The sequence below is a fragment of the Schistocerca nitens genome, chromosome 10 (assembly GCF_023898315.1).
Source record: "Schistocerca nitens isolate TAMUIC-IGC-003100 chromosome 10, iqSchNite1.1, whole genome shotgun sequence".
NCBI classification, from domain to species: domain Eukaryota; kingdom Metazoa; phylum Arthropoda; class Insecta; order Orthoptera; family Acrididae; genus Schistocerca; species Schistocerca nitens.
The window spans coordinates 26,970,991-26,997,273 of record NC_064623.1 but is presented as its reverse complement, the minus strand read 5'-3'; the positions used below and the strand labels follow the sequence as shown (position 1 = coordinate 26,997,273).

Here is a 26,283-nt window from a genome sequence, read left to right as displayed (position 1 = left end):
TTATTCTGTCTTGAGTATCCCTACCTGGACCCTCCCCACATGCAAAATGACAAACTGGTAAAAATTGCCATAGTATGCTAGAAGAGTGAGATGTAATTAAAAACATTGTTAAAAACTAAACATAGGCATATAACTATTAAGAATCAGTTAGAAAGAATAATATGACTTATGAATTCTTTAGGAACGCTATAATTTTCAATGTATATATTGTACGGGGGTTGACTGAAAAGTAATACCTCCACCTTTGTAACTCTTCAACAGTTGGCAGCATTGGTATGTGGCAGGTACTACCTATTTCATTCCGTAGCCTCTTCTAAACAGCTCCAGTTGGCGGAAGGCCTTAGCACTGAACAGTTGTGTTGTTACAGTGTAAAGTATGGAACCCTGCACAGATGGTCGGTCAGTGGAATTTGAGCAACATGCAGTCATTGAATTCTTGACAGCAGAAGGTGTCACCCCAAATGAGATTCATCAGAGAATGAAACCAGTTTATGGTGGTTGTGTTGGTGTGAGTACTGTGCGTCTTCATTCTTTTAATGCGAGAGGAGTTCCTGGCAAATTTCAAGTCTGTGACCTTTCATTTCAGGAGTCAGCATCTGGGGTACCCATCATGCACAGATCTTCCAATAGCCAAGCAAAGAAATAATGTGACCCACACATTCTTGTGAAATGCCGATTGTGCTTGCAATTTCTCTCTGAATGATACGACGATTGTCCTGAATCAATCTGTCAACATTTTGCTTGTGAAACTCGGTGGTTGCTGTCACAGGATGTCCAACTCTTTCTTTGTCATGCAGGTCAGATGTTACCACCTCAACATCTTTAAACTTACTTGCCCAACGATGCACAGTACTAACATCAACACAGTCACCATAAACTGCTTTCATTCTCTGATGAATCTCCTTTGGGGTGACACCTTCTGCTGTCAAGAATTCAATGACTGCACGTTGCTTAAATCGCATTGACCGACCATCTACGCAGGGTTCCATACTTTATACTGTAACAACACAACTGTTTAATGCTACAGCTTCCAGCCAATTGGAGCTGTAGAGAAGAGGCTACGGAACAAGCCAGTACCTGCCGCATACCAATCCTGCCAACTGTTGGAGAATTACGAAGGTGGAGGCATTACTTTTCAGTCAATCCTTGTAGATTAGGCTTAACCGTGACTGTTAATCTTTGTACAACTACAGCATTTAATTATGCAAGATACCACAAACAGGTGACCTAAGACCGATTAAAGCATGTGCTTCAACAGTTCCCACAAACTGTGCAAAAAATAATTTCCACCATGCACTAACAGATTTTAAACTCACTTGACTATATCAGAGAATTAATCTTTACTGTGTAATTGATACAGCAGAAATTATTTGTTACAACATTTGTTTTGTGGTGTCAATTCCTGTGCTGCAATTTGTTAAATTCTGTCTCTCTAAAAATGTCAAATGAAACAAAAACAAAAAAACTTCAAATTTGATTTCAAGAGTGTATTTTGTACAATTATTTAATTTAAAAAGACAATATGTCCCACTGATTACAGTATCATTGACAGGTGAAACTGTATGTTCACTGATATTTATTGAACTAATAATAAAGGTACCTGAGCTTTCTCCATGTTTCAAGCAATATACAGCTTCCTACACACAAAGGAGGCAGAAGAGACAGCAGACATCTTTATTTAGCAGGTTCGAGTGAGATCTTTGTTTGCCTGTACTTTGTAGAGAGTAATGGTTAAGAGCTGTTGAAAGTGCAGCACAAAATTTTGGGGCAAAATCCAGAATATTTCAATAAATGTAAGTCTTAACAGTTTTTCTTTTTGTGTAGTACTACAGGATTACTCTTGTGGGCAAAGAAGCATAAACCAAACTTTTTTTGTGACCATTGACTGAAGTTGCAGAATGCAGTTTTGTACTTTGTGGATCCCTATCTTTATTCACAATTATATCAAGAGCTTGTACAGTCATGAGTGACCCTGACTAACAGTGGAACATGTATATACATACAGCAAGCAGTAAAGGAAACTTAGACAGGAAATGAAAACCTAGAAGCAGAAGACAAGTTGTGCTATTTGGGCAGCAAAATAACTGACAATTGCAGAAGCAAAGAGGACATAAAATACATACTCTCAACAGCAAGAGAAATAAGTTGAAATCAAATACATATTTAAGCATTAGAAAGTTTTTCTGGATGCATTTGTCTGAAGCATAGCCTTGCTGTGTGATACATGGACAGTCATGGTTCGATACATGGTTTCAGCTTGCTGGATATCTGAAGCTCATGAAGTTGTCCATTTAAAATTACTGTCAGTTATGTGGATTACTATGTGATTTCTGACAGGGAGGGGGTGGGAAAGTTGCAATAATTAAACTGAGGAAGTTGATCATTCCTAGTACTTCTGCGTTATAAGATAATCTGACACATTTGGATGCAGTGTAAAGAAGTCATATTCAGAAAGTCCACTAAAGTGGTTCACAAAGCAGTAAAATGTAATTGACAGTAAGGTTTAAGTTTTTGTCAGAAAGAAAAGGCTACATATAAATGAATGTAGATGCGACATGAAGCTTTGATAAACTAAACAAACAAACAATAAGCATATAGTATTTGTTTATTTTAAAAAGGCATAAAATTTCATATGGATTGACCCTTTTAATGTGCGGAAGGAATTCCAAGCTGGGGGGGGGGGGGGGGGGTGGGGGTGATGGAAGAGGCGAAAATGAAGAAGAAGAAGAAGGAGGAGGGGGAATTGGTCAAATAAGTTCTGACCAAGATAAAATTAAAAGTGAAAATATTTAAAAGAACTTTCTGAATGTTTTAAAAACAAAATCTGAGTCAGATAAGAAGATTTATTGTCAGTATTAGTGTTCAACTTAGATGAAAAAATATCAACATGAAACTAAAGGCATAAATAGTAACTGTTGGCAGATCCTAAATAAAAATTATTGGAAAACAGAATTGGGAAATTCTCAGAAAAAAACTTAGGACTGAGATGGAATTTAAAGGAAAAAGAAACCACAGGAGAAAGGATACATGCTTAGAGGGGTGATAGTATTAGTTATTCTGAACAAAAAAAATTCATATGAGCATATGTCCTGTTTTAACAGTTTCCACGGAAACTAATGAAATCAGAGGGGAACAGGACAAATGCAGGTGATAATAAATGAAACATTGTAATCTAATGTTTTGTTTAACTGTGAACACTTGCTCACAAAAGATGTACACAAAGTCCACAATCAACTGCAACACATTTTGCAGCTCTTGTAGACAGTTGCTGTGTTGCTGACCTGACCTCATTTGTATGGTCTTTTACTTAACCACACACACATAAAATATGAGTGAGCAGTACCTCCTTTGTGTCCACTCTGTGCTGACTGGCCTTGCTCTCAAGCCAACCCCACAAACATTAATCTAATGGAGTAAGATCTGGTGCCCTAGGTGTCCAAGAAATTTCTCCATAGACTTATCGCTAATCTATATGGTAGTGAAATGCACAGTGAAGTAGTCAGTAAAGACAACACCACAGTGCCTAATGTTACTTTGGTTCTTTGGTTATAGTTGCACCTAAGTGCTGATGAGAAAGGAAATGCAACAGATGCCTGTGATTTTCAAACAGCTATGTCAGATACAGTTAACAAAAGGGCATATGTTCGTTTGGAGTTTTTTTGTTCGGAATCATCAATAGTACCACCTCTCAAAGCATGTACCTTTCCTCCTGACTGACCCTGCATTTCACGTTAAAGAAAAAAAAAATCACTGATGCTATTAGGAAGGGGGCAATTAAAGTTTTGCAGCCACATATATAGAATGGACAACAGAGTCAAAAAGAAAATTCTACGCCTAACATTTAGAAAGATGTAAAACCACAAGGAAAATATCATTCAAAATAGAACACTTCTTTAACATGAATTTACTGAAATGCCTACTTGACAAATTTTGGCATGGACAGAAGAATGTAAAAGAAAATACGGTGAACAAATGAAGAGATATAGGGAGTAAAAGAAAAAAAATCAGCTGTAAATAAATTCAAACACGTTCTTTAATTGAGGACAATAAAAAGCAAATACCATAATAACTTTAATTGCGTCGTAGAGGGGGTATCAGAAGATAGGAGGATGAAATTGTCACTCTCTACAGAGAACACTGGGCATGAGATAACAAGTGCCACTAGATTCAATGTTACAAAATGCAGAATCCACAAATATGAGAAATAGCTAATTGGTGTCTACATGAACATATTTTTAAATATAAGACACAAATTAATGAATGTATGGCATGTTTCTGTGATGAGTTTTCAAGATAACATACAGAGAAATGTAGGCTACCAATAATATACTTGCCTGATAGTAATAGGGTAATACATTACTTAAAATAATGTGGTAGATGGATGGGCCTGAGTTAAAAATTTCCTAAAACACTTTTAAATTACAGGAACCCAACGAAGTCGTGACCCTGAGACTTTACCAAAAATAAGGGCTGAGTCAAAGCTACTACCAAAAATAAGAGCTGAGTCAAAGCTACAAGTATTGTCTCTTGAAGATTATAAAGAAGCATTTTTAGTGAAACTGTAGAAAGAACAGACAAGGGGTTTCCTACAAGTCATCCATAAAGACATATCTGTTCTGAGAAAGAAATATCTAATGAATGACTAGAATTATTACTGACATCTCACAACAATTTATGTAATAAATATTCTGTAGAAATATGGTTACAGCCTGCTTTTTCAGACTGTTTCTGGCATCATTCTATTTTTTTAAACCTAATATGATTTTTCTTTATTAAATAACAGAACCAAATTACCACTCAACAATTAATTGGAAAATGAGCAACATTTTTTTAGATTCTAGTACTATATCACCTCTAAATTGTAGGCCTTATTATGGCAGGAATAAATTACACATTGAAAAGATGTCTCTAGCTGATGTGCTACAGCTGATGTATTTCTATGATAAAGAGGTATTTCCCAATCAACGGGATGCTGTATTGTAGGAATTAACAATTGGTACCTATATGTGCAATAATATAGCTAAGAACTTAACAATACTTTAAATCAAATTAATGAAAATATTGCACTTGTGTAACATCTATAAAAAGGCAGTTTCTTATATAAACGGAATTTTTTGTAACCAATATTAATGTTTATAGATGACAAAACACTGGTACACAATAAACAAATGTCAATGGTAACAAATAGTTTTGAATTAAATTAACTACATGTAACAATGTCATTAAACAGTTAAAATTATTTTTAAGGTCTGTAAATTTCCTTGGCCCTCCTTCATATGTGCTTGCACTGAACAGCTATGTTCATTCAGCAGCACAGATTTTTTGAAAACTTGCCAAATTGCCGGAGTTAATTAACAATGTTAGTTACAGTGGTGAGATGACCTGGGTAGTTATCTTTCAGTTCTATATTGAACTGCTGGAACAGCGTCCTGTTTCACCCCTGTTTGATGTCCTTACCCACATGGAATGAAATGGTGGTTTTCAATCTTCTATGTAAAAGGAATCCATTATTCAGGGCAGAAAATTTGTAGCCTGCAACATGCAACTCACAAAATTGGGAAAGTAAATGAAGATTTAATTACCACAGAAACTATTCTCTCAATATTGTGACAAGTTTATCAGAGCTTAATTGTTATATAATCTACAAGTATGTAAGGGCTGTGTACTCTTATGAGAATATTTCAGTTTGAGGTTACTTATTCTGGAGCCCATTTGGCTGTCAGTGGAAGGCACCGTGGCCTCTTTTAACAAGGTGGGCACTGAGGTACCTGACAGCAAGTCAAATAATATCTGACTGTTGAAAGATAAAGAAAGGTGTACTGCAGACTGACAAGATGGGCTGTAGAGAACCAGTGTCAGAGCAACCCAAATTCAAAGCAGTTTGCCGTGAACTGCAATGTGTTGTAGTCACTGAAATAGGTCATACTAGCTTGAACTGATCGTCTGAATAGTGCAAGAAAGAATTGGATTACAAAATGAAGTCAAACATCTGCATCAGGAACAGACACATGATCTAGAGCACTTGTGGACAACCTCTGTTGACCCTCAGCATGACAGACACAGTCAGTTAAGCTCTTGGGCTGCCTCGTCATATGAAATGACAGCAGTGCTCCTATTGCATAAAGACTATAGCATCTGTGACATTAATGTTTTTATACTAATGCAGTGATATGAATGGCAACCCTTTCGTGACATGCCACAAAAGTAAATTATGCCTAAAATGTGTGTTTTTGAGAGTACACTCATTTTATGTTCACCCCATCTTCAGTTATTTACAGTTAATTATAAGACATGAACACCGTTTCTTCAATTTCTCTTGGTCAGGGTTCAAAGACAAATAGAACTTCGTAAAGGACACTATATTTGATGTTGACTGGTAACTGTCCATGTAATTTACATCAATTCACAAGGTACAGAGTTTCATACTCATTTGATGTTACTATATTTCTACAGTTGAAAGGCTTACTTTTGACAATGACAAGTATACCTGTCCAAGGATTTTAAAATCTAACATGTGCTGAAGCGAAATCTTTTGCAGTACCACTCAAAAATGGCCCAAAGGCTCAAACTGCAATTGTGAAATAAATAATTTCTACTGACAATGGCAAATATGCTATCCTTTAAAAAAATCATTTCTTTACTTACGATGTTTTACAATAACTGTCTTAAAAACTTCCATTGAAAAATTCTGCAACACTGTTAGCAAAGAAACAGTGTCCACGACACGTAAATAAATGTAAACATCTGAATATGGGATGCCAAGCATCCTGAAATGTTGTCATGGGAAAATAAATGACTATAAAAGCTATTGGTTGCAGCTAATTCATTATAAATGACTTTCAGTTTCAACAGTTGTAGTATTCTAATGTGTCCATGCTCTCTCCACAAATTTCGTTCACGGGTCAGACTGAAACCAATCACACTCCAGTTCTGGCCTGCTGACCACTGGTTCCCCACCCCTAATCTAGGGTTTCAGTGTGAAAAATTTTAGTTGCATCTCATGGCCCACAGATATTGTGCTTCACCATGAATCTTAGTGGCCATTAGATAACAAACAAATAAATAAAATAATGTGTGCAAGTCCAACATTGCATTGGCATAAATACCAACAAATGGATTTGTTTAGCCTTTAATCACAGTCGCATATAATCTTTAATGGTCACTAGTTTTGAACACTCGGATTAATTTTCAAACCGTTGCCTGCATCTCTAATATTTGAGTGTTACACGATTCCATAGCAAGTAACGATTTGAAAATGAATTAAAGTGTTTAAAACTAGTCACCATTAAAAATTATGTGCAACTGTGACAAATATTAAAAAATAATAAATAAAATTATGTTTGTGATCCTAAACATAAACACTGTCATGTAAAAAACATGAATATTGAATACACCACAAAACAGTCATCAGTTTGCTGAGGAGCAGCAGGAGTAGAAATACTACAATATCACTAGTGCTATCGTAAGTCTTTTGTAGCGATGTAAAGTTGTGATGCTCATCAGTAAACTATTGTTTGCCAGTGAACTGGTGGAGATACGATCTTCTAATGCCTCTTATATTCCATATAAAGTTGAAGAATTAGTAGTTTGCGGCAGACTATTTCTGGCTCAGTTAATGGCTGTGTCGTGGTGGGTACACTGGTTGCCACGATCAGATCACTGAAGTTAAGCGTCATCAGGCACGAATGGCACTCGGACGAGTGACTGTCCGGGCCACCGTGTGCTGGGGTGCACTCGAGTCTCGTGATGCCAGTTGAGGAGCTACTTGACTGAGTAGTTGTGGCTCCAGGTCACAAAAACTGACAATGACCAGAAGAGTGGTGTGCTGATCTCACAACCCTCTGTATCCTCATCTGATGACATCAGTTGGTAAAGGATTTCACAGTTGCGGGTCGGTACTGTCGGGCCTTCCGAAGACTGTTCAGATAGTGTTAAGTTTTACTTCCATCCCAATGTATTTTAAGCACTCAGTGGATCTGGTAGCCAATATTTAATTTCACAAAGTAATTTCAGTCGATAATTTAAAATGCACATGTTCGGCAGGGTAAAGTGATGATTTTACATTAAAGTAATACTATTGCAGTGTCTGTTTTATGTTTGAGGTCTTTCTAAGGAATGAGAGTGATTTCAAGTGTTTATTCATTTACAGCTGAGAGCCAGGGAAAGAGAGAGTGCACACAACCACAGCCACCCAAGAGAACAATCAGTGTTTAATGTCACGTCAAAGAAGAAGTCGTAGACATATAGCATAAGCCAAAGTGGACTAGGAAATCATTTTGTACTTTGCAAAGGAATCAACTTGTGGTTTATGAAAATGATGAGGGATCTAAACCTGGATGGCCAGACAGGGATTTGAAAGCCAGTCCTCCCAAATGCTTACCCCTTATCTTAACCACTGTGCCACCTTACTCTTCAATAGCAGAATTGACAGTGACTAAATAATAAACGGGCTATTTAGAAGATGCAGTTTATTTATTGAATGCATGTTCCATGGATCTGCACAACAATGAGCTCATCCTGGATGTGGAATTTACCAGGATTAATAAAATCTCAAAATAATTTTCGTGTCACTCTCGCACATTGTGTAGTTTGTGTGTGTGTGTGTGTGTATTTCTTTCTTTCTTTTTTTATATTAAAAAAATCACGAACTTCCTCTTCTGACCACAGGGAATCACTACCTTCACCTCCCTGTGTTACAGTACACTTCAGTATACCACACTGCATCTCCAGTTGTATATACTGTTCAGTCTATCAACATTCTTTGAGTAGTTATTTTGAGCTTGGACGGTGCAAGCATTTACACTTTATAGTAAGGAGGATTGTCAACAGGGCAAGCTTTCTGGCAAATATGTGTATGTCATAGAGACATCATAGTGACCACACATTCGACTGCTATCGTGATACAAAAAAGTTTGAAGATTTGCCTTGTAATGGTTGCATGTGACTGAAAACCCCAACTAATGACCCCTACCGATATATTATGACTCGTATGTACCCTGAAGAGAAGGCAACAGATTTGAGTGCTGACATTGTTGGAGGCACCTGGTAGAGCTAACAGTATGCAACTACCTCCACGCAGTCAGTTGTTTCTCTATGTGTCCATTACAATCCCTACCACACTGTGGTGCACAGAGCTGGATAAGGGAACTCCTGGAAATGAACCTGGGCCAGTGGCATCAGTATTTAATTAAACAGATTAGAATTGGCCCAAACAATGTTTTAGACAGATTGGACAGAGGCTCGCTATTTACAAACTTTCCTGTGGAGGACACAGTGAAACTGTTGGCAGAGCACTTCCCTCCTAAAACGATAAATTTGTTCCGACACGTTATGACGACCACCTACTTCTCGTACAGTGGTAAATTTTATGAAATGACGGACTGAATGACTATAGGTTCTCAGTTGTTTCCAGCAATGGCCAACTTTTTTATGGAACATTTTGAGAATCGTACATTAAATTCGGCTCTCCATCCATCTTCATTTTATCATTATGTGGATGACACATTAATGGTCTGATCACATGGGGTAGAAGCTTTTGAGCACTACCAGGAACATGTGAACAGCATGCACCCAAACATTCAGTTCACTGTTCAGACAGAGGGGAGGCTGTCAATTTTAGATGTTCTGGTACTATGAAAGTCAGACGGACGCCTTGACCACTCAGTGCACTGCAAGCCAATGCACAATGATTTCTATCTTGGCACCCAGAGTTTTCGCCGTAAACTCCAAGAGAGAGCAGCTTTAAATATGCTGATACATAGAGCAAAAACTGTTTCTGACAAGGATCACTTCCATTCCAAATTATGTGTTCCGGGTGAGACATGTGATATCAAGGCAGTGTTCTCTCAGAAAGGAAATGTGAAAATGTTGAACTTTCACGTGATGAGTCACTGACTGCATTCCTCTGCTTTTGCAGTGCTACATCCAGCAAAATAGGGAGAGTCCTGGGAAGACGTGGTATCAGACGTATTTTCTGACCACCTAAGAAGATGAAGCAGATACTGCGCCCCATTAAGGACAGTCTCGGTCTCAGGATTCCTGGAATTTACAACATCCCATGTGAGTGTGGAAGTAATTACAGTGGCAACCGCTGTGTAGAACATCAACATATTAAAAATCAAAAACTTGAGAAGTCTGCAGCTGCTGAGCACCTCCTCACAAAAAACATAAAATACTCTTTGAAGAAACAAAAGTTTTGTCCCAGGCTTCCACATACTGGGTTGGGTTGGTTGTTGTGAGGGAAGAGACCAGACAGCGAGGTCACCGGTCTCGTCAGATTAGGGAAGAACGGTGAAGGAAGTCGGTCGTGCCCTTTCAAAGGAACGATCCTGGCATTTGCCTGGAGCGATTTAGGGAAATCATGGAAAACCTAAATCAGGATGGCCGGGTGCAGGATTGAACTGTTGTCCTCCAGAATGTGAGTCTAGTGTGCTAACCACTGCACCACCTCGCTCGGTCCACATACTGGGACTCTGTAATTAAAGAGGCTGTACAAATAAGAATGTGTGAGAAAACCTTCAACCGTGACGGCAGATACAGTCTTCGCGGTGCATGGAAGTGATATCTTGATGCAGTGATGCTTCGCAATATTCATCGCAATGTTTACACTACAGCGGGAGGGGTGGCACCAAAAGCGCAGTCGTTGACAAAATCTGTGACAGCACGTCCTTAACTACTGATGAATCAGAAGCTGTCTTTGAGCTACATAAGGCCAGCACAGCAGCAATTTTAACAGTCAGGTAATTGCTCCTGATGAACACAATGATGGCAATTGTTAAAAGCTTGAGGTTTTACACTGAATTGATGCATCAAGAAGTCTGAGAGTGTTTAATACATTCTGTCCTAGTATTGGTGACACCTGGGTGTTTGTTCTTTTCTGTTGCTTGATTTTATTATGAAATTTTGTTACTAATTTCTTTTGTATCCATTGCCTGTGACTATTTGTACTATGGTATTATTTGGTTTTGGTAGTTGTCTAATGGGACTGTGTTTAGCCTGTGGAGCATGTATGTCAGTGTTTGCTTCATGGAAGTTTGGGTGATTTGATCTGATGTCTGATGTATAATTATGTCTGTTATTGTCAATTTTTGGCATGTGTCAAATGCCCATTGATTGTTCTGAATCTTTATGCAATATCCTTGAAATTTAACTGCCTGTGTTACTATTTTTTACTGTAAAATGTATCTTATCATGAGCAGAATTTATGTCTGTATGTAACTGGTCAATTTTATTGCTTGATTCATCTGGCAGTCATAAGATGTCATCCAAATATCTAATCAAATATAAGATGTAGGTCTTATTTGGAACTATCTTGTTTAGTATGACCTATTCTTCATGGTTAATTAATCTGCTTGCTATGTTCCCCGACACTGGGGTCCCCAGGGGTAATCCTTCATTTTGTAAATAGAATCCATTGCTGAACTGGAAGTAGTTATGTTCTGTTCTTTTATTAGATCTAGCTGCTCAACTGTTTCTTTGATGTATTCATGTGGAAATGTACTGCATGTCTTATAATGTTGTTCTATAATGTTTATTGTTTCAGTTACTCATACGGCGCACTACATATTCTCTACATCAGATGAGAAAGGTGGCTGTGTTTGGAACCTGTATGTTATTTATGTACTGAATCAGCTATGTGGTGTTTCTTATACTTATACCCACTTGTAATTTGTTGTTTTAAGACATTTTCAACAGCTACCTTGGAAATGGGTATTTTTCTATAATTCACAATGACTATGACAGGAAGGTCTTCCTTGTGTAGCTTTGGGTTGCAACAGAGAGAAATTGCACTGTGATTTGTCTGTAAGAGTTATCTTTTTTTTGTTGGCTTCTAGTGTATGTTCAACGTCTTTCAGGGTGTTTCTCAACTTCATTTGGAATCTGTTAGTTGGATCCGATTTTAGTTTTAGAATATTATTTTTTGTGGTGACCTAACTGATTGATGTACTGCCATTTATCCATGAGAACCACTGTGTTTCCTTTATCTGCTCTTGTGATGATGGTGTTGTGTTCTTGTAGTTTCTTTTCAAGTTTTGTCAGTATTATATTTATATTTTAGTTTCTATAATTGGTTCTGATAATGATTTCTTTCTGATAATAATATCTTAAAATTATTTTCTTGATCATTCCTTGTTTACAGAACAATTGTAGTTTTGTTTTTATGACTTATTTATTCTTATGCTGATGTAAATATAATTGATATTATTTTGTTATTGATTATTTTTCTATTAGTTTCTTTTTATTGAGTTTTGGATTTGTTCTTTAATAATTAATGCTGAGGGTTCAGTTTATTTTTCTTCATAACACACTATTGTTTTTATTTGTCTGCCTTTAATTTTGATAATTACTGTACTGTTCATCTGTTAGACTAAATTTGTTCCTTTAAGCACACCCCTTCACATAGTTTGTCTCTGAAGGGGAAAAACATTGTTTTGCATTTGACGATTTCTTGGCACTAAATATGAGAGACTTCAGAGTACAAAACTTTCCTTTACTAACATGTTCTGTGATAGCTTGGACATGCATCCATACAATTATTGCAGTGGAACTGCCATTTACAGAAAAAATACTTCACCAGCTAAGGATACACAAATAAAATTGCCCTCCAAAATTAATGAAGAAGTTGGCAAAAAGTCTGTATGGACAAAAGTCTGAGAAAAAATTCAGTCTTTCATTATTTTCCACACTAATCAGGAAAGATAATTCTGCCCACCAACCTGATAACATACACAAATGATGAGATTATTCTCAAAAAGTTAAGGTAAACAGAATTGCAGTGAGTTTGTGCCTAAAATGCAGAATAGTTGTGTGCTCCATTCTGATTACTGCAGTATAACATTGGATGGTGTGTTTGTAATACAGACACAGTCACATTATCATCAGTTTAGTGTTGGTCACATTTGCAGCTTTTTACAGTCTAGTACCTTCACCAATACTAACACCATGTTGTTATCGTCACTATTGTTGTTATCGGTTGTGTCTACCAAGTGCATCATCATCATCAAAAAACTGGATCACTGTCATCAAAATCTGATTATTCCAACCTCCTCACTAATTCTTCATCAGTGAAACCAGTAGTTTTAGACATTCTCTGTGCTGTGCAATTCCACTGGTTGATGGTAAGGAATATATGTAAGCTAAACCCATTTATGCTCACATTATGTGATAAAGTAAATCTCACTTATTCATCCTAAAATGCAAGGCGTGTGTTTTTAAGTAAGTACCGTTTTGAAATTAAAAAAAGACGTGCTAAGATATCTCAATAATTTTATTTTTACATGAAAGCCTGTACCTTAATCTACTTTTCTACATAATTTCCGTCAATATTGAGGCACTTGTCATAACGTTGTACCAGATTTGAATACCCTCCTCATAGAAGTCTGCCGCCTGACTTGTTAACCACTGCATCACCACTGTTTTGACTTCGTCATCATCTTGAAGACGCTAACCGCCCAGGTGTTTCTTCAAGTGCAGGAACATTAGGAAAGTCATCCCGCAAGGAGGAAATCATAAAGTGTGTGTTTTCTCTCACCTTATTGTCCGCTTCCTGTACCAGACTTTCATTAACAACCGAAGGACACCCACTCCGTTGGTCATCGTGCACACTTGTGCGGCCATCTTTAAATGCTCTCACACACTTTCTTACCATTCTATCACTCATAATGTTTTCTCCGTAAACTGCACAGATCTCACTATGAATATTGATCGCTTTTAGGTCTTTAGCACTAAGAAATCTTATAACAGCCCGTACTTCACAGTCGGTGGGACTCACGATTATCGGAGGGATCTTAGACACTCAGTACAAGGTACCCAGCGCGCATGCGCAGAGCGCTGACCACAGCGGCTGCGGCCGCGGTGTGGCAAAATGGTACTTACTTAAAAAACACGCCTCGTATAAATCAGAAGTCAACTTAATAATGGATGCAAAGCAATATTGAAATTTCATAAGAATCAGCAATAAAGAACACAAATTAATACACAGTACTGCACTACATCCTGTGCGAAACAGAATGGAGTGTGTAGCCACTGCAGGCAAACAGCATGAGGCTCTGCTGTGTCTGCCTGTGGCCTCGTGGCAGTCAACATGTTTAGAGGAGAGCATTCTCCTCACCAACCTGATAACACACGCAGCATGATGATAAGATGCTCAAGAAATTATGGTATGCAGAATTGGGGAGATTGCACCTAAAATGTATAATAGCTCTGTGCACATAGTGGTGGAAGGCATATTTATGATCATTCACAAGTAAATGACAAATATAAAAACCAACCCTTTTATTTGTAAAAATTACACACAATAAAAGCTGAGTAGAAAATAAATTACTGTAACAATTAACTTAAAAAAGTGCACGTATATTGGATGTTACACACAAATATGTCACATTTCGTACAAGAATTAAGTCAACTGTAAAAAAATGTAATGAAAGAAATAAAATTACATTTCACTCACTTTGCTGAAACCAGTGAACTTACAGGGCTGATTGGGTGGAAGAGGCTGGAAGAAGTATGACCAAGCAGTATCTGCTGGTGTGTTTTTACTTAACTACTCACACGGATAATTCATTTCCTCTAAGAGTAAATGCAGAGGGGATTTTAGTTAGTGCAACAGAGTATCTCAACAGAAATAAATTTTCTTCAGACTAAAAGGGAAATTTTGAAACTCTCAGAATATTTTTTATCAGCTAACTGTATTAATCTCATTCTGTGCTACAGTTCATGTTTTATAATTAGCAGTAGTTTTGGCTAGAATACAAAAGAAAGTGATATGTAAGAATCATAAAGATAGAAAACTAAATTTACTATAATAAAGGTAGCCTTAAAAATCTTTGGATTTGACAAACACATAATGGATAGGTCAGTCTTAACGTTACACTGTACAATCCTATAGTACATAGTGTATTATTGTTTTGTTAAAAAAATAACAACTGCTTCAAATTTATATGAGCATTATACAGAGACAACTCTCCTACAAATCACATTCACTTTACAATAATTTCTAGCATACACAGAGCCTTCAAAATGCTTGTTAAAAGTAGCATTTCATTGTCTTCAGGCCTTCACATCTTCATAAAACTACAGATATACAATAAGGTACTGCAAAACTTTGGTATTTTTTCCCTATAAAATGTTTATGCTAAATGACAAAAACTTTCATGGTAGGCTCACAGAGTGAGATAAAATATACAAAACAAGATTTACCATTACACTTTCAAATCCTATATGAATATCCAAAATCATTAAACTGCACATTATTAGAAACTAAACATAAATGTACAACTATTGCAAATGAGTTATAAAGAAATATTTGACTTAATAAATTCTTTGGGAATACTGTAAATTTCAGTGCAGATCGTGTAGGTTAGAGTTATCTGTGACTGTTTGTCATTGTAAAACTACATTTAACTGTGTAAGATTCCACACACAAGTGACCTAAAACTGATAAAAGCTTGTACTCCAACAATGCCCATAAACTGTGCACAAAAATAATTTCCATTGGGCACTGACAGATTTTAAACAACTCACTTAAATTAATCCTCACTATGTAAATAACAAGACACAAATTATTTGTACAACTATTATTTTGTAGTTTCAATCCCTGTACTACAATCTGCTACAATATGTGTGTCTAAAAATGCTGAGTGGAGCAAGAACAAGTCCAGTTTTAATCTTAAGACAGAATTTTGTAAAATTATTTACCTTAAAATAGCCAACACGCTATCCCACTGATTACAGTATTACTGACACGTCAAACTGTTATCCCACAATTCTCTTATGTTCACTCACATCCACTGAACTAATAATAACAGCATCAAAGCTTTCTCGGCGTTTCAAGCGACACACAGCTTCCTGCACGTAAGAGAGACAGAAGAGAGAGCAGAATCCGGTGAGGTCTTTTTTTGCCTGTAGTTGGTAGAGAGAGCAACAAATAATTGTTGAAAGAGCAGTATTCTGTCTAGACTCACTCAAATGCAGTCTAGTAAGCCTTATCAACTATCAAAGCTATTTGACAATTACCACAGAGGCAATGAGCTGCATGTTACTTTTACACATACTCATTAAAATGTTATCTGTGTAAGTAAACTGTCATACGGTTCACGGCAAAACAAACTTGGGTGTGCAGCAGTTGTACTAAAGACTGTAATTTACAAAGTACATTGTTAAGGAGTTTGCTTAATTCCTGGTTTTGAACACAGCTGAAATTAGGTGCAAACAGTTTTGGAGTTTGTTTATTGCTAGGCACATTGCAGTACTCATAATATCCAATTGTAAGGAAATGATGTTATTACTGCGGAATCTTTATTATTTAGGACTGATTGTAAATTCAAATCCTGCAATCTCAGTACCCTGTCTTAAGATATACTTGCAGTTCATTGGAACCGAAAACTGCTTATTGCCGTAGGAAATTGTGACACACTGAATACGTAAAAAAATCCTAGAATCCCATAAACGTAAGTCACCAGCACACTGAGGCTTCTAAAATTGACTAGCTACAACAAAAGTACAACAGATTACATAATGATCATCTTCGTTATTCACATTTCCCATATGCACAGTTTTATCCAACAACATTAAAATAATATTTCTGATTTGGGCAATATTACATACCTTACCATCTCAGAAACCACACCCAATTCTGACTCCTGCCTCCACACATTCTCAATGAAAAATATTTTCCATTCAAAATAGTGCCCACAGATTTCCGTTGATAGCATAATCTTTAGTCATCACCATGAGATACAAATTTATTATGAGCCTATCAACAGTGGCGGGTACCTATGACATGGGGCCAAGTGTCTCTTAAAAAAGTTGTCAGTTGTCATTTTTGCACCATTTGTGTTCTAACTCAGTACAATAAAAAATTTTCACAGTGGGAGAGAGCAGTTCAAGAAACAATTTGCCTATTTTTTATGCTTCGTTGACCATACTGGTGTTGGAAGGAGGATGATTATGGGTTAATACTAGAAACAGAGATGGGATGGAAATCAGAAGTGTCCTCTAAGAAAGAACCATCCCATCATTTTCCTTGTGTTGCTACAAGAAACAATGGGAAACCTATATCAGCATGGCTGGATGGGAATTTAAATCTTGTGACTCCTAAATGTGAAAACTGGTGTTGCATAGTGGGTATTCTGGAGGCTCTAAAAGAGATACTACACTTCATGTTTGTTTGGTTACAGTTACAAATCAGGAAACATTGTCTCTAATTTTGTAACAAATATATAAGGCTGTGTTCAAGGATTAATGAACAAAATGCATAATAACCTTCATATGAACTATCAGTCTTAGAATGAAACTGAATTAATGTTAGCCGTGCGGGATTAGCCGAGTGGTCTAAGGCACTGCAGTCATGGACTGTGCGGCTGGTCCCGGCGGAGGTTCGAGTCCTCCCTTGGGCATGGGTGCGTGTGTTTGTCCTTAGCATAATTTAGGTTAAGTTGTGTGTAAGCTTAGAGACTGATGACCTTAGCAGTTAAGTACCATAAGATTTCACAAACATTTGAACATTTTTTTTGAATTAATGGTAAATTCCATTTAGGATTTTCCATTGTTTGAATTAATGATAGGATGAGCTACATTAATATTACAACATTGAGAGCCAAACTAGGATGCTGAAAATTGGTGGAGGGAAAGGGTTTGTTGGTGGTAGAGTGGTGGAGAAAGACCAAATTTTAAGGCAAAAATAAAAAAAAAAATTCAACATCTTTATGTTTTAACAGTTTTGCCTCCTATATAGTACAAAAAGGCTGAACAACCAATAGCCATGAGTGAGTTTCTTTAATTCAAGTCAGCGATCACAAACAATTCATTGACTGGAAATAAAGAAAAGAATTCTGTACTTCCTGGATCAATGTCTTTATTCACAACTAGGTCACAGTCTGTGCACCCATGAGTGGCCCTGTTTGACAATGTAACATGTATGTACATACAGAAAACAGAAAAGGAAACAAAGAAGAATGTCGGGAAATGAATTAGAGGTAAAGGAGAAGAAAAAAAACTTTCACATTTGCTGATAACATTGTTATTCTGTAGAGGTAGCAAAGGACTTGGTAAGTTCAGTTGAATGGAATGGATAGAGTCTTGAAAAGTGGTTATAAAATGAATGTCCACAAAATTAAAACAAGATTAATTGAGTGTAGTGGAACTAAATCATGTGATGCAGAGGGAATTAGATTAGGAAATGAGGGCTGGGAAGTGGTAGGCAAGTTGTGCTATTTGGGGAACAAAATAACTGATAATGGAAGAAGTATAGAGAACATAAAATGCAAAAGAGAACATAAAATGCAAACTGGCAATAGCAAGAAAATCTTTTCCAAAAATGAGAAATATGTTGACATCAAACGTGTATTTAAGTGTCGGGAAGTTTTCCTGAACACATTTGAAGAGCAGCCTTATACAAAAGTGATATATCGGCAATAAAGCATACATACAAGAGGAGAATAGAAGCTTATGAAGTGTGGAGTTACAGAAGTATGTTGCTGATTAGATGGACAAATCGAATAACTAGAGAAGATGTACCGTAAAAAAAAATGGGGAGAAGAGAAGTTATTGCTTGACATGACACAACCCGAGATGTCAAAAAATAGTTAACTTGGTTATGGAGGGAAGTGTGGCGAGTAAAAATTCTGGAGGGGGACAAGTGAATGAAGGCTGTAGTACTATGCAGAGATGAAAAGAAACTTGCACACAACAGACTATAAGAGAGAGCCTTATCAAATCAGACTTCAGACTGATGATCACAACATACCAAGAGACCTAATAGCAACCGGGTCACCTGTTCAGGCTTGCCGTTATGTCAATAGATAAACTTCCACTAGCCCTACATTGAGAACAGCGTAAAACTTGTAGTAGAGAGACATAATAAGAACAGAAGTGAAAGTATGAAGATTTTCTACAAGAAAAAGAAGAAGAAGAAGAAGAAGAAGAAGAAGAAGAAAATGCAATCCATGAAGCAGCTACCTGTGGTCTTACAGAAGCCATAATGGAAAAAGACATAGTTATGTAAATTGGGGAGGAGGCTTTATTCTGACAGCCCTACAACCTCTACAACCTCCACTTTATCCTTTACAACTCAGTTGTGTATTTTCCTTATTATGGCATGAAAGGTATTCAATTCAGCCAACAATTTATTAACAATTTTGTTTACACATGCAAAGACAAATGGGAGGAAAGGAGACGTACTGAACAACACAACCATCACATTAAAAGGTTGAAATGAACCAAATAAACTGATACAAAGGCATAGATATATGCTTTGTAATTTGAACATAATTTTCTGTAGTGATAAGTGTCTAATTATTTTATCTCACATATTGTCTTAACATCATTAATTTTTTGTGATGTATTAAGGTATGGCAGCTTAATTTTATTATCAGCCTTTTACGGAGGGCGAGTGTGTCCCCTTACATACTTGTACAAGTTTTGTAAATACAGCAAATGGTAATAAGTGATAAGTTCAAACTTTTGAGTCATGTTGTGAGGTGTCAACAATGTAAAGTATAATTGTTAGAACACTGTCCATACAAGGCAAAGGTGGCAGGCTACCCTACAATACCAGAATGGCCATTTGTGAAAAGTGCGAAAACGAGAGGGAATTACCCAAATAGCGCCACACTTGGTGGAATTGCAACGGGTGTACAAGCAATATGGTACGTTTTGCAGCGAGATGGGGTACACATAGGCCAAGCAGAGCCCTCTCATGTCGGTCCGACAGCGTTGTCGTTGCGCCTAGTGCATTCAGTGCAGAGCTGTCACACAAGGTGGAAACAACACGGTGAGTTCCAGGATGCCTCGTCGACATCAAAGGGAGCCATATCGGCATGTGAGCGAGTTCGAATGGGGCAGAATGATCAGTCTGTGGGAAACAGAACTGTCATACCGTGACATTCTGGCTCGCACAGGGCATGTTGCTACAACAGTGATGCGTGTGTGGAAGTGGCGGATAGAGGAAGGTCGTACGCACTGACGAGCAGGAACTGGACCATGGAACATGACCACAGCACGGGATAACCCTCATCTTGTCCGCACGGCCATTACGGACTGTACAGCGCCTTCCACAGTATCGGCTCATAGCTGGAGCACTGCAACAGGTGTGAACTTGTCTGCATCAACGGTTCGTTGCCGTCTACTGCAGGTTGGACTGGTTGCACGCATGCCATTATGTCGGCTTCCATTGTCTAGAAACCACAAGCTCCTCCGACTGCAATGGGCACGTGAACACCGTCACTAGGGTGCTGAGTTGCAACATGTAACCTTTTTGGACGAATACTGCTTCAACATGTCGTACAGTGATGGCCACTTACGTGTCTGACAGTACTGTGGTGAGCACAATCTGGAAGGCTGCTTTGTGGAGCGGCATAGCGGACAAACATCAGGTGTGATGGTTTGGGGCGCCACAGGTTACAACAACCCATCTTGCCTCGTTCGTATTGCGGGCACTTTGGACAGCAATCAGTACCTAAAGGAGGTTGTGGAGCCTGAGGTACTCCCCCTGCTTCAGGCATCGCCACAGGCCACATTTCAACAGGACAATGCCCGGCCACATAGTGTGGGGAATGTACAGGCCTTCTTCAAACAGCTATGGGTACCATTGATTCCCTGGCCTGCAAGTTCGCCAGACATGTCGCCTGTCTGGGATATGTTTGGTCAGCACCTGGTGCGTCACGGTCCTCCAGTAATTGGTGTCAGGAATGTATTCAGAACCTTATTGATTGAATACTATTGTGTATAGCAGCTCTAACTGCAGTGCATGGTGGCCACAAGACATACTGAATAGTAGGGCTCAAAGGACATGTACAGATTTGAAAAGGTAATCATTTGTTACTTGTCATGTACCTAACCTGTGGTATTAAATTAATTGAATTCATGCGTTTCCTTCTTGGTGTTGCAATTTCCACAAATGGTAGTGCATAATTGGTAGAACACTGACCAGGATGGCAGACTACCCTACAATATCAGAAATTAATATCAGGTAGGCTGAATAAACCTGGGAAGATCAAGGAAGAGATGGGCACCATAACGGGGAGAGGAATAATGCTTGGAGTGCAAAACAAGAATAAAAAAAAGAAGAAGATATTATCAGTAAGCAGCTTCTGACACATTTTAATTGCTGGCTTATCCTTCTAAGCAGCATAGTATTACTATTAAGAGTTGTATTTTGGAGGAGGAGGTAATACTGAGTGAAAGGGAGGCACAAAATACATCATTCACTTCTAAGCCAATATCACAAGCCAATTTAGATCCAGCAGACACAGTGCAAAGCACATAACTACACAATCTCATCTGCCATCTTTGATGCGATGTTGGCGAATGTACTGTTTGGCCATATTTACACCTAACACCACTATGTGAGGTATCGCATATAAATGGCATAGCCATGAAATTTGATCAACTTTCAAATGATCAATTTCATCTACCAGAAAGTCAAGTTTCAACTACGAGAATTATCACAAGCTGCCGTTATTAAAATAAAATATGACAGTGAGCTTCAGTGGACTAATCTTTGATTAAACAAGACAATCCATTTAAAACCCTGAAGAAGGTGCTTCTTGTTCACAATGGATCGAGTGGAAGGATTCACACAAAAGGATGAATTAAGAAAGTCGTTCAACAGTCAAGAGATCAAACGGCAATATAGGGGGCTTTCAGTCTTTAGTAGGTGGCAGAAGCCATTAGCGTTACTGTTTACTTTGGTTTTGTATGAAATAGTGTACAGAGACATGGCAGAATTCTTGACATTGAAGAAAGAAGGTCTTAGGCTGGTTAGCCTGATCAGGAAGTCACGGAATAAACTGAAAGATCCGATCCGATGTGTCTCTCTCTTCACGAAGGAATTCTTTGCAATGTGCATGCCATTATCTAAATGTAGAAGGAGTGGTCAGCAAGTTGTGAGCTACTCCACGTGGAGTTTGAAAAAGTTGTAGCGATTAAATTACGCATTTGAAAATAACAGAAGAAGAAGAAGAAGAAGAAGAAGATACAGGAAATGTTTAAAGAGCTTAAAAAATGGAAATATCTTGTGGTTGCTGGTCATAATAAGTCTGATAAACAAATTAAATATACCTCCCCAAACTAGAATTTAGTAGCTGCTTGGCACTTGGATGTGATCACTCATCCATGGACAGGACTGGTTCAACGCACTGTTTCACCTTGTTGAAAGATATAGAGTGTAAGAAGTTGCTGTTTCTGGCTATCTAGTCAAAATTAATGACAGATACGTGGGCTAATGTGAATTTTGACTGGGAGGAAGAGAGAGAGGTGCAATAATTTAATTGAGGAAGTTGACCACTCTTTGTCCTGTTGTGCTATAAGGCAATCTGATACATGTGGATGCCATACAAACAATTTACATGCATGGAGTTCACTAACAGTGATTCACAAAGCAGAAAGTCATTTTTATAATTGCCAGAGAGAGAGTACTATACATACCAGTACATAAGTGTAGATGTCACATGAACTTACGAGACACTAAACACACAGTTGTTACATATGTCGAGTTCAAAAAAGCATATGATTATGTATGGGCAGACACAGTTTGGTGTACTAGAGGACTTTCATACAGAACTGATCCAACAAGTCTTGAGCAACACAACATCAAAAGTTATGCTTTTGGAAAAGTTGATGAACTGTTCTAAATCAAAATTGAGGTTAGGTAAGTGGATTAATTATCACCACTACTGTCCAACTTAGCTAAAGGAAAGGTGATTAGGAAACACTGAAATGAAACTGAAGGTATAAATAATAACTACTGGCAGATCTCAAATAGAAACTCATAGAAAAACAAGAAAGGAAAATTCTCAGGAAAATATTATGACTAAAACTGAATCACAGAAGATCTATAAGGGGAGGGGGAATCAGATATACCATCAGATCAGGGTGTAGTGATGACAGATACCAGTCAAATATATAGAAAATTTTGAACTTAATCTTACTGATGAAAAAAAGAAATCATTCACAATAGAATGAAATTTAGAATCGCAATTCATAAATACAAATTAACTGAGCAGCTTACCTTACAACATTTGGGCAGACAGAAGAATATAAAAATGAGTACAGTGAATGAATGAAAAGAGACTGGGAAAAAGAAGAAAAACAATTCTAAGTAAATTCAAACACACTCTTTAGCTGGACACAATAAATAAAAACAAAATTACTGTAACAACTTTATCTGCAACCAAGTAGGGATATCAGAAGATTCAAGGTTCAAATTTTCACACACTGGCAAAGAACCCTGGGCATGAGCAAACAGGTGTCATGCAATATAAAAAAGAAGTTTCAGAAATGCAGAATCCACCAATATGAAAAACAACAGCTACTCAGTGTTTGTATGAACATATTTTTAAATATATGACACCAGTTAGTGACCACAGGACATGTTTTTGTGAGGAGTTCTCAAGATAACGTACACAGTACTGTGGGATACTGATAATACACCTGCTTCTTAGTAATAAGATGACACTAATTCACACAATGCGACAAAAGAAAGTGTCAAGAGTTAAAAAAAAAAAAAAAAAAAAAAAAAAATCTGAAGAATTTTTGAACTACAGGAAACCAATGAAAACTAGACCAGAGAATTTGACAAAAAATGATTATTGGGAACAATGCTACAAATATCGTCTCTTGAGCATTTTTGTATGAACTTATACTAGAGAATGCGTGAGGTACTTCCTACAAGTGCTCCACAAGCATACGTATTCTCTGAGAAAGAAAGATATTATAAGTGACTAGAATTATTGCTAAAACTTCATATTAGTTTACTTAAAAAAATCATCCATATAAATATGATTATCTCTTGCTTTGCATACTGTTTCCTTCATCAATCTAAAGCTTTTTTTTTTTTTTTTAAACTAAAGTCATATTTTTTTAAAATAACTAAAAGAACCAAATTACTACTCAACAAGCAGTTAATAAATGAGCCATGTCTCTGAGATTGTAGTGCTATATCAATTTAAAAATATTAAGCCTTTTGACAGCAGAACTACATTACACTTTGAAAAGCTATCCCTAGTTGATGAGCTAACATCAGATGCATTTTTATGGTACAGAATTACCTAGTGTTCAGAGGGATGTTATATTGTAAGAATTAATAATACATTGTAGCATTTGGTGTCAATATGTGGAATAATATAGCTTAAAAACTTAACAATACTTCAAGTCAAGTGAATATAAAAATTGTACTTATGTAATATCGTAGAGAGACAGTCTTTTATATGAATAACATGGAGTTTTTGTAACTAATAGTACAATGTCTTTAGATGTTCAAAACTCAGGTACACAAAACTGATTCATACATGACTATGGTAACAATTAGTTTAAAAAAATGAGCTTTGTGCAATAACATACTTAAAAAGTTAAATGATTCTTAAGGTATGTGTATTTCTGTAGCTGCCTTCAAATTACAACCATATTGTATATGTGCTTGTACTAAAGAGCAATATTCATTCAGCAGCACCACTGCTTTTGAAAACTTGCCACATAGCTGGAATTAATTATTAACATCAGTAACAGCGGCGAGATGATTCTGGGTACTTGTCTTTCAGTTCTATCTTGAACTGCCGGAACAGCATCCTATTTCGTTCCTGTTCAATGTCCTTGTTAGTGTGGAATGAATTGGCTGTTTTCAAACCTCTATGTACAAGGAATCCATTATTCAGGACAGAAAATTTGTAGCCTGCAACATGCAACTCGCACACCTGGAAAAGAAAAAGACTAACACCGATTAGTCATCGCAGAAACTATTCTCTTAATATTGTGATAAGGTTATCAGAGCTTAGTAGTTACATAATCACTGAGTCTGTAAGGTCCATGTACTCTTCTATGAATATTTCTGTTTGATATTATTTATAGTGTGTTGAGTCCAGCTGGCTATCAGTGGAAGGTACCTGACAGCAAGTAAATAATATCTGGTTGCTGAAAAACAAAGTAAAGTACATTGTTGACCAACAATAGTGGGCTATGGAAAAGCTGCACACATTCATAGCACTTCATTGTAAGCTGTAAAGTACTCAAGGAGGAAAGCAGTTTTAGCATGATTTGATTATCCAAATAGAGCATGAAAGAAATGGATTGCAAAATGAAGTCTCACATCTATGTCTGGAACAGACACATGATCCAGACTTTCAGTGTGAAAAATTTTCACAGTCTCTCATGGCCCACAATGTATTATGCTTTACTGTGAATCTTTGCAGGCCACTGAATAACAAACAGATAAATAGGATAATGTTTGTGGTCCTAAGCATCACCGTTTTCATATGAGAACTGTCCGTATCAAATACATGGCAGAATAATCTAAGTTTTACGAAGAGCAGTGGGATGGGTGGTAGATGGAGGAACGGGGGTGTAGAAATATCACTATATTGTCAGAGTATCAAACTTTTGTAGAAAGATAATGTTGTGTGCATTAGTGGACTACCGTTCATCAGTGTCAAGATGATTTTCTAATGCTTCTAATATCCAATATAAAGTTGTGTTTAACTGTATGATCTTCTCCACAATTACACTTGACATTGTTTTCTTTGCAGTAGCCCCATCTTACTGTATTAACCCTAGACCTGGCCATCCTGGTCTCAGTCTGTTCCAGAACTTCCATCCCTTTTCATAACCAGAGTTTCACATACTCTTTTCCAACAAGGAGGAAGATGTCCTTAGCTTTCCACAATTGTTACCCTGCTATTTCATCTGTGGTTGTGTGCACATCTGATGTTCTGAAAAGCTCTTCCTGGTTTCAGTCATTGTACATGTACTTCATTTCCATGTCATAGATGAGTTGCTTCCTGCTGCATTTTCTTTCTTTCCTTGTTTGCAGCTATTTCTCTTTGAACATAAGGTGGAGCTATTCCTGCCAGGTGATAGAGGCACACAGCTGTAGTAGATTGTTAACAGTCACGAGTTATATCAAACAGGAAAGGCATATTCTGCAGTGAAATAACAAAGTTCTGTTGCAGAATTTCAAACTGTTTTGGCTTGGGTATACCAGTATGAACCAACCTGTTTTCTAATGACACTGTAGCTGGTGGGAACTTTCAATTTGTTGTTCATTCAATGCTTCTTGTATATAAGATATCTGTCCGAAGTGTCGTTCCTAGGAATTATGGGGTATAACATTGTTCTATAACTAAACCTTTGGCTAGACACTTGGTTTCATAGTGGCTTCCCAGTTTCTCAAATGGAGAGCACATACCTGTGCATTATACGGATTTGATTTAAACTGGTTTGCACTGCAGAATCTTGACAATTGTTCAAGAGCCATTAGTGAACATGTTTTCCACTGATTAAAAATTGTTGCTC

At 37.2% G+C, this 26,283-nt stretch overlaps 1 protein-coding gene across 1 annotated transcript in view; it reads right to left on the bottom strand.

Moving 5' to 3' along the window:
• Positions 1–24,386: 24,386 nt before the first annotated feature.
• LOC126209819 (beta-1,4-glucuronyltransferase 1-like) overlaps positions 24,387–26,283 on the bottom strand; it is a 91,090-nt gene continuing 89,193 nt past the window's right edge. Inside the window, exon 7 of the mRNA XM_049938952.1 lies at positions 24,387–24,689. Coding sequence (XP_049794909.1) covers positions 24,495–24,689 — 195 coding nt within the window. The 3' untranslated portion in view covers positions 24,387–24,494. The remainder of the gene's footprint in view (positions 24,690–26,283) is intronic.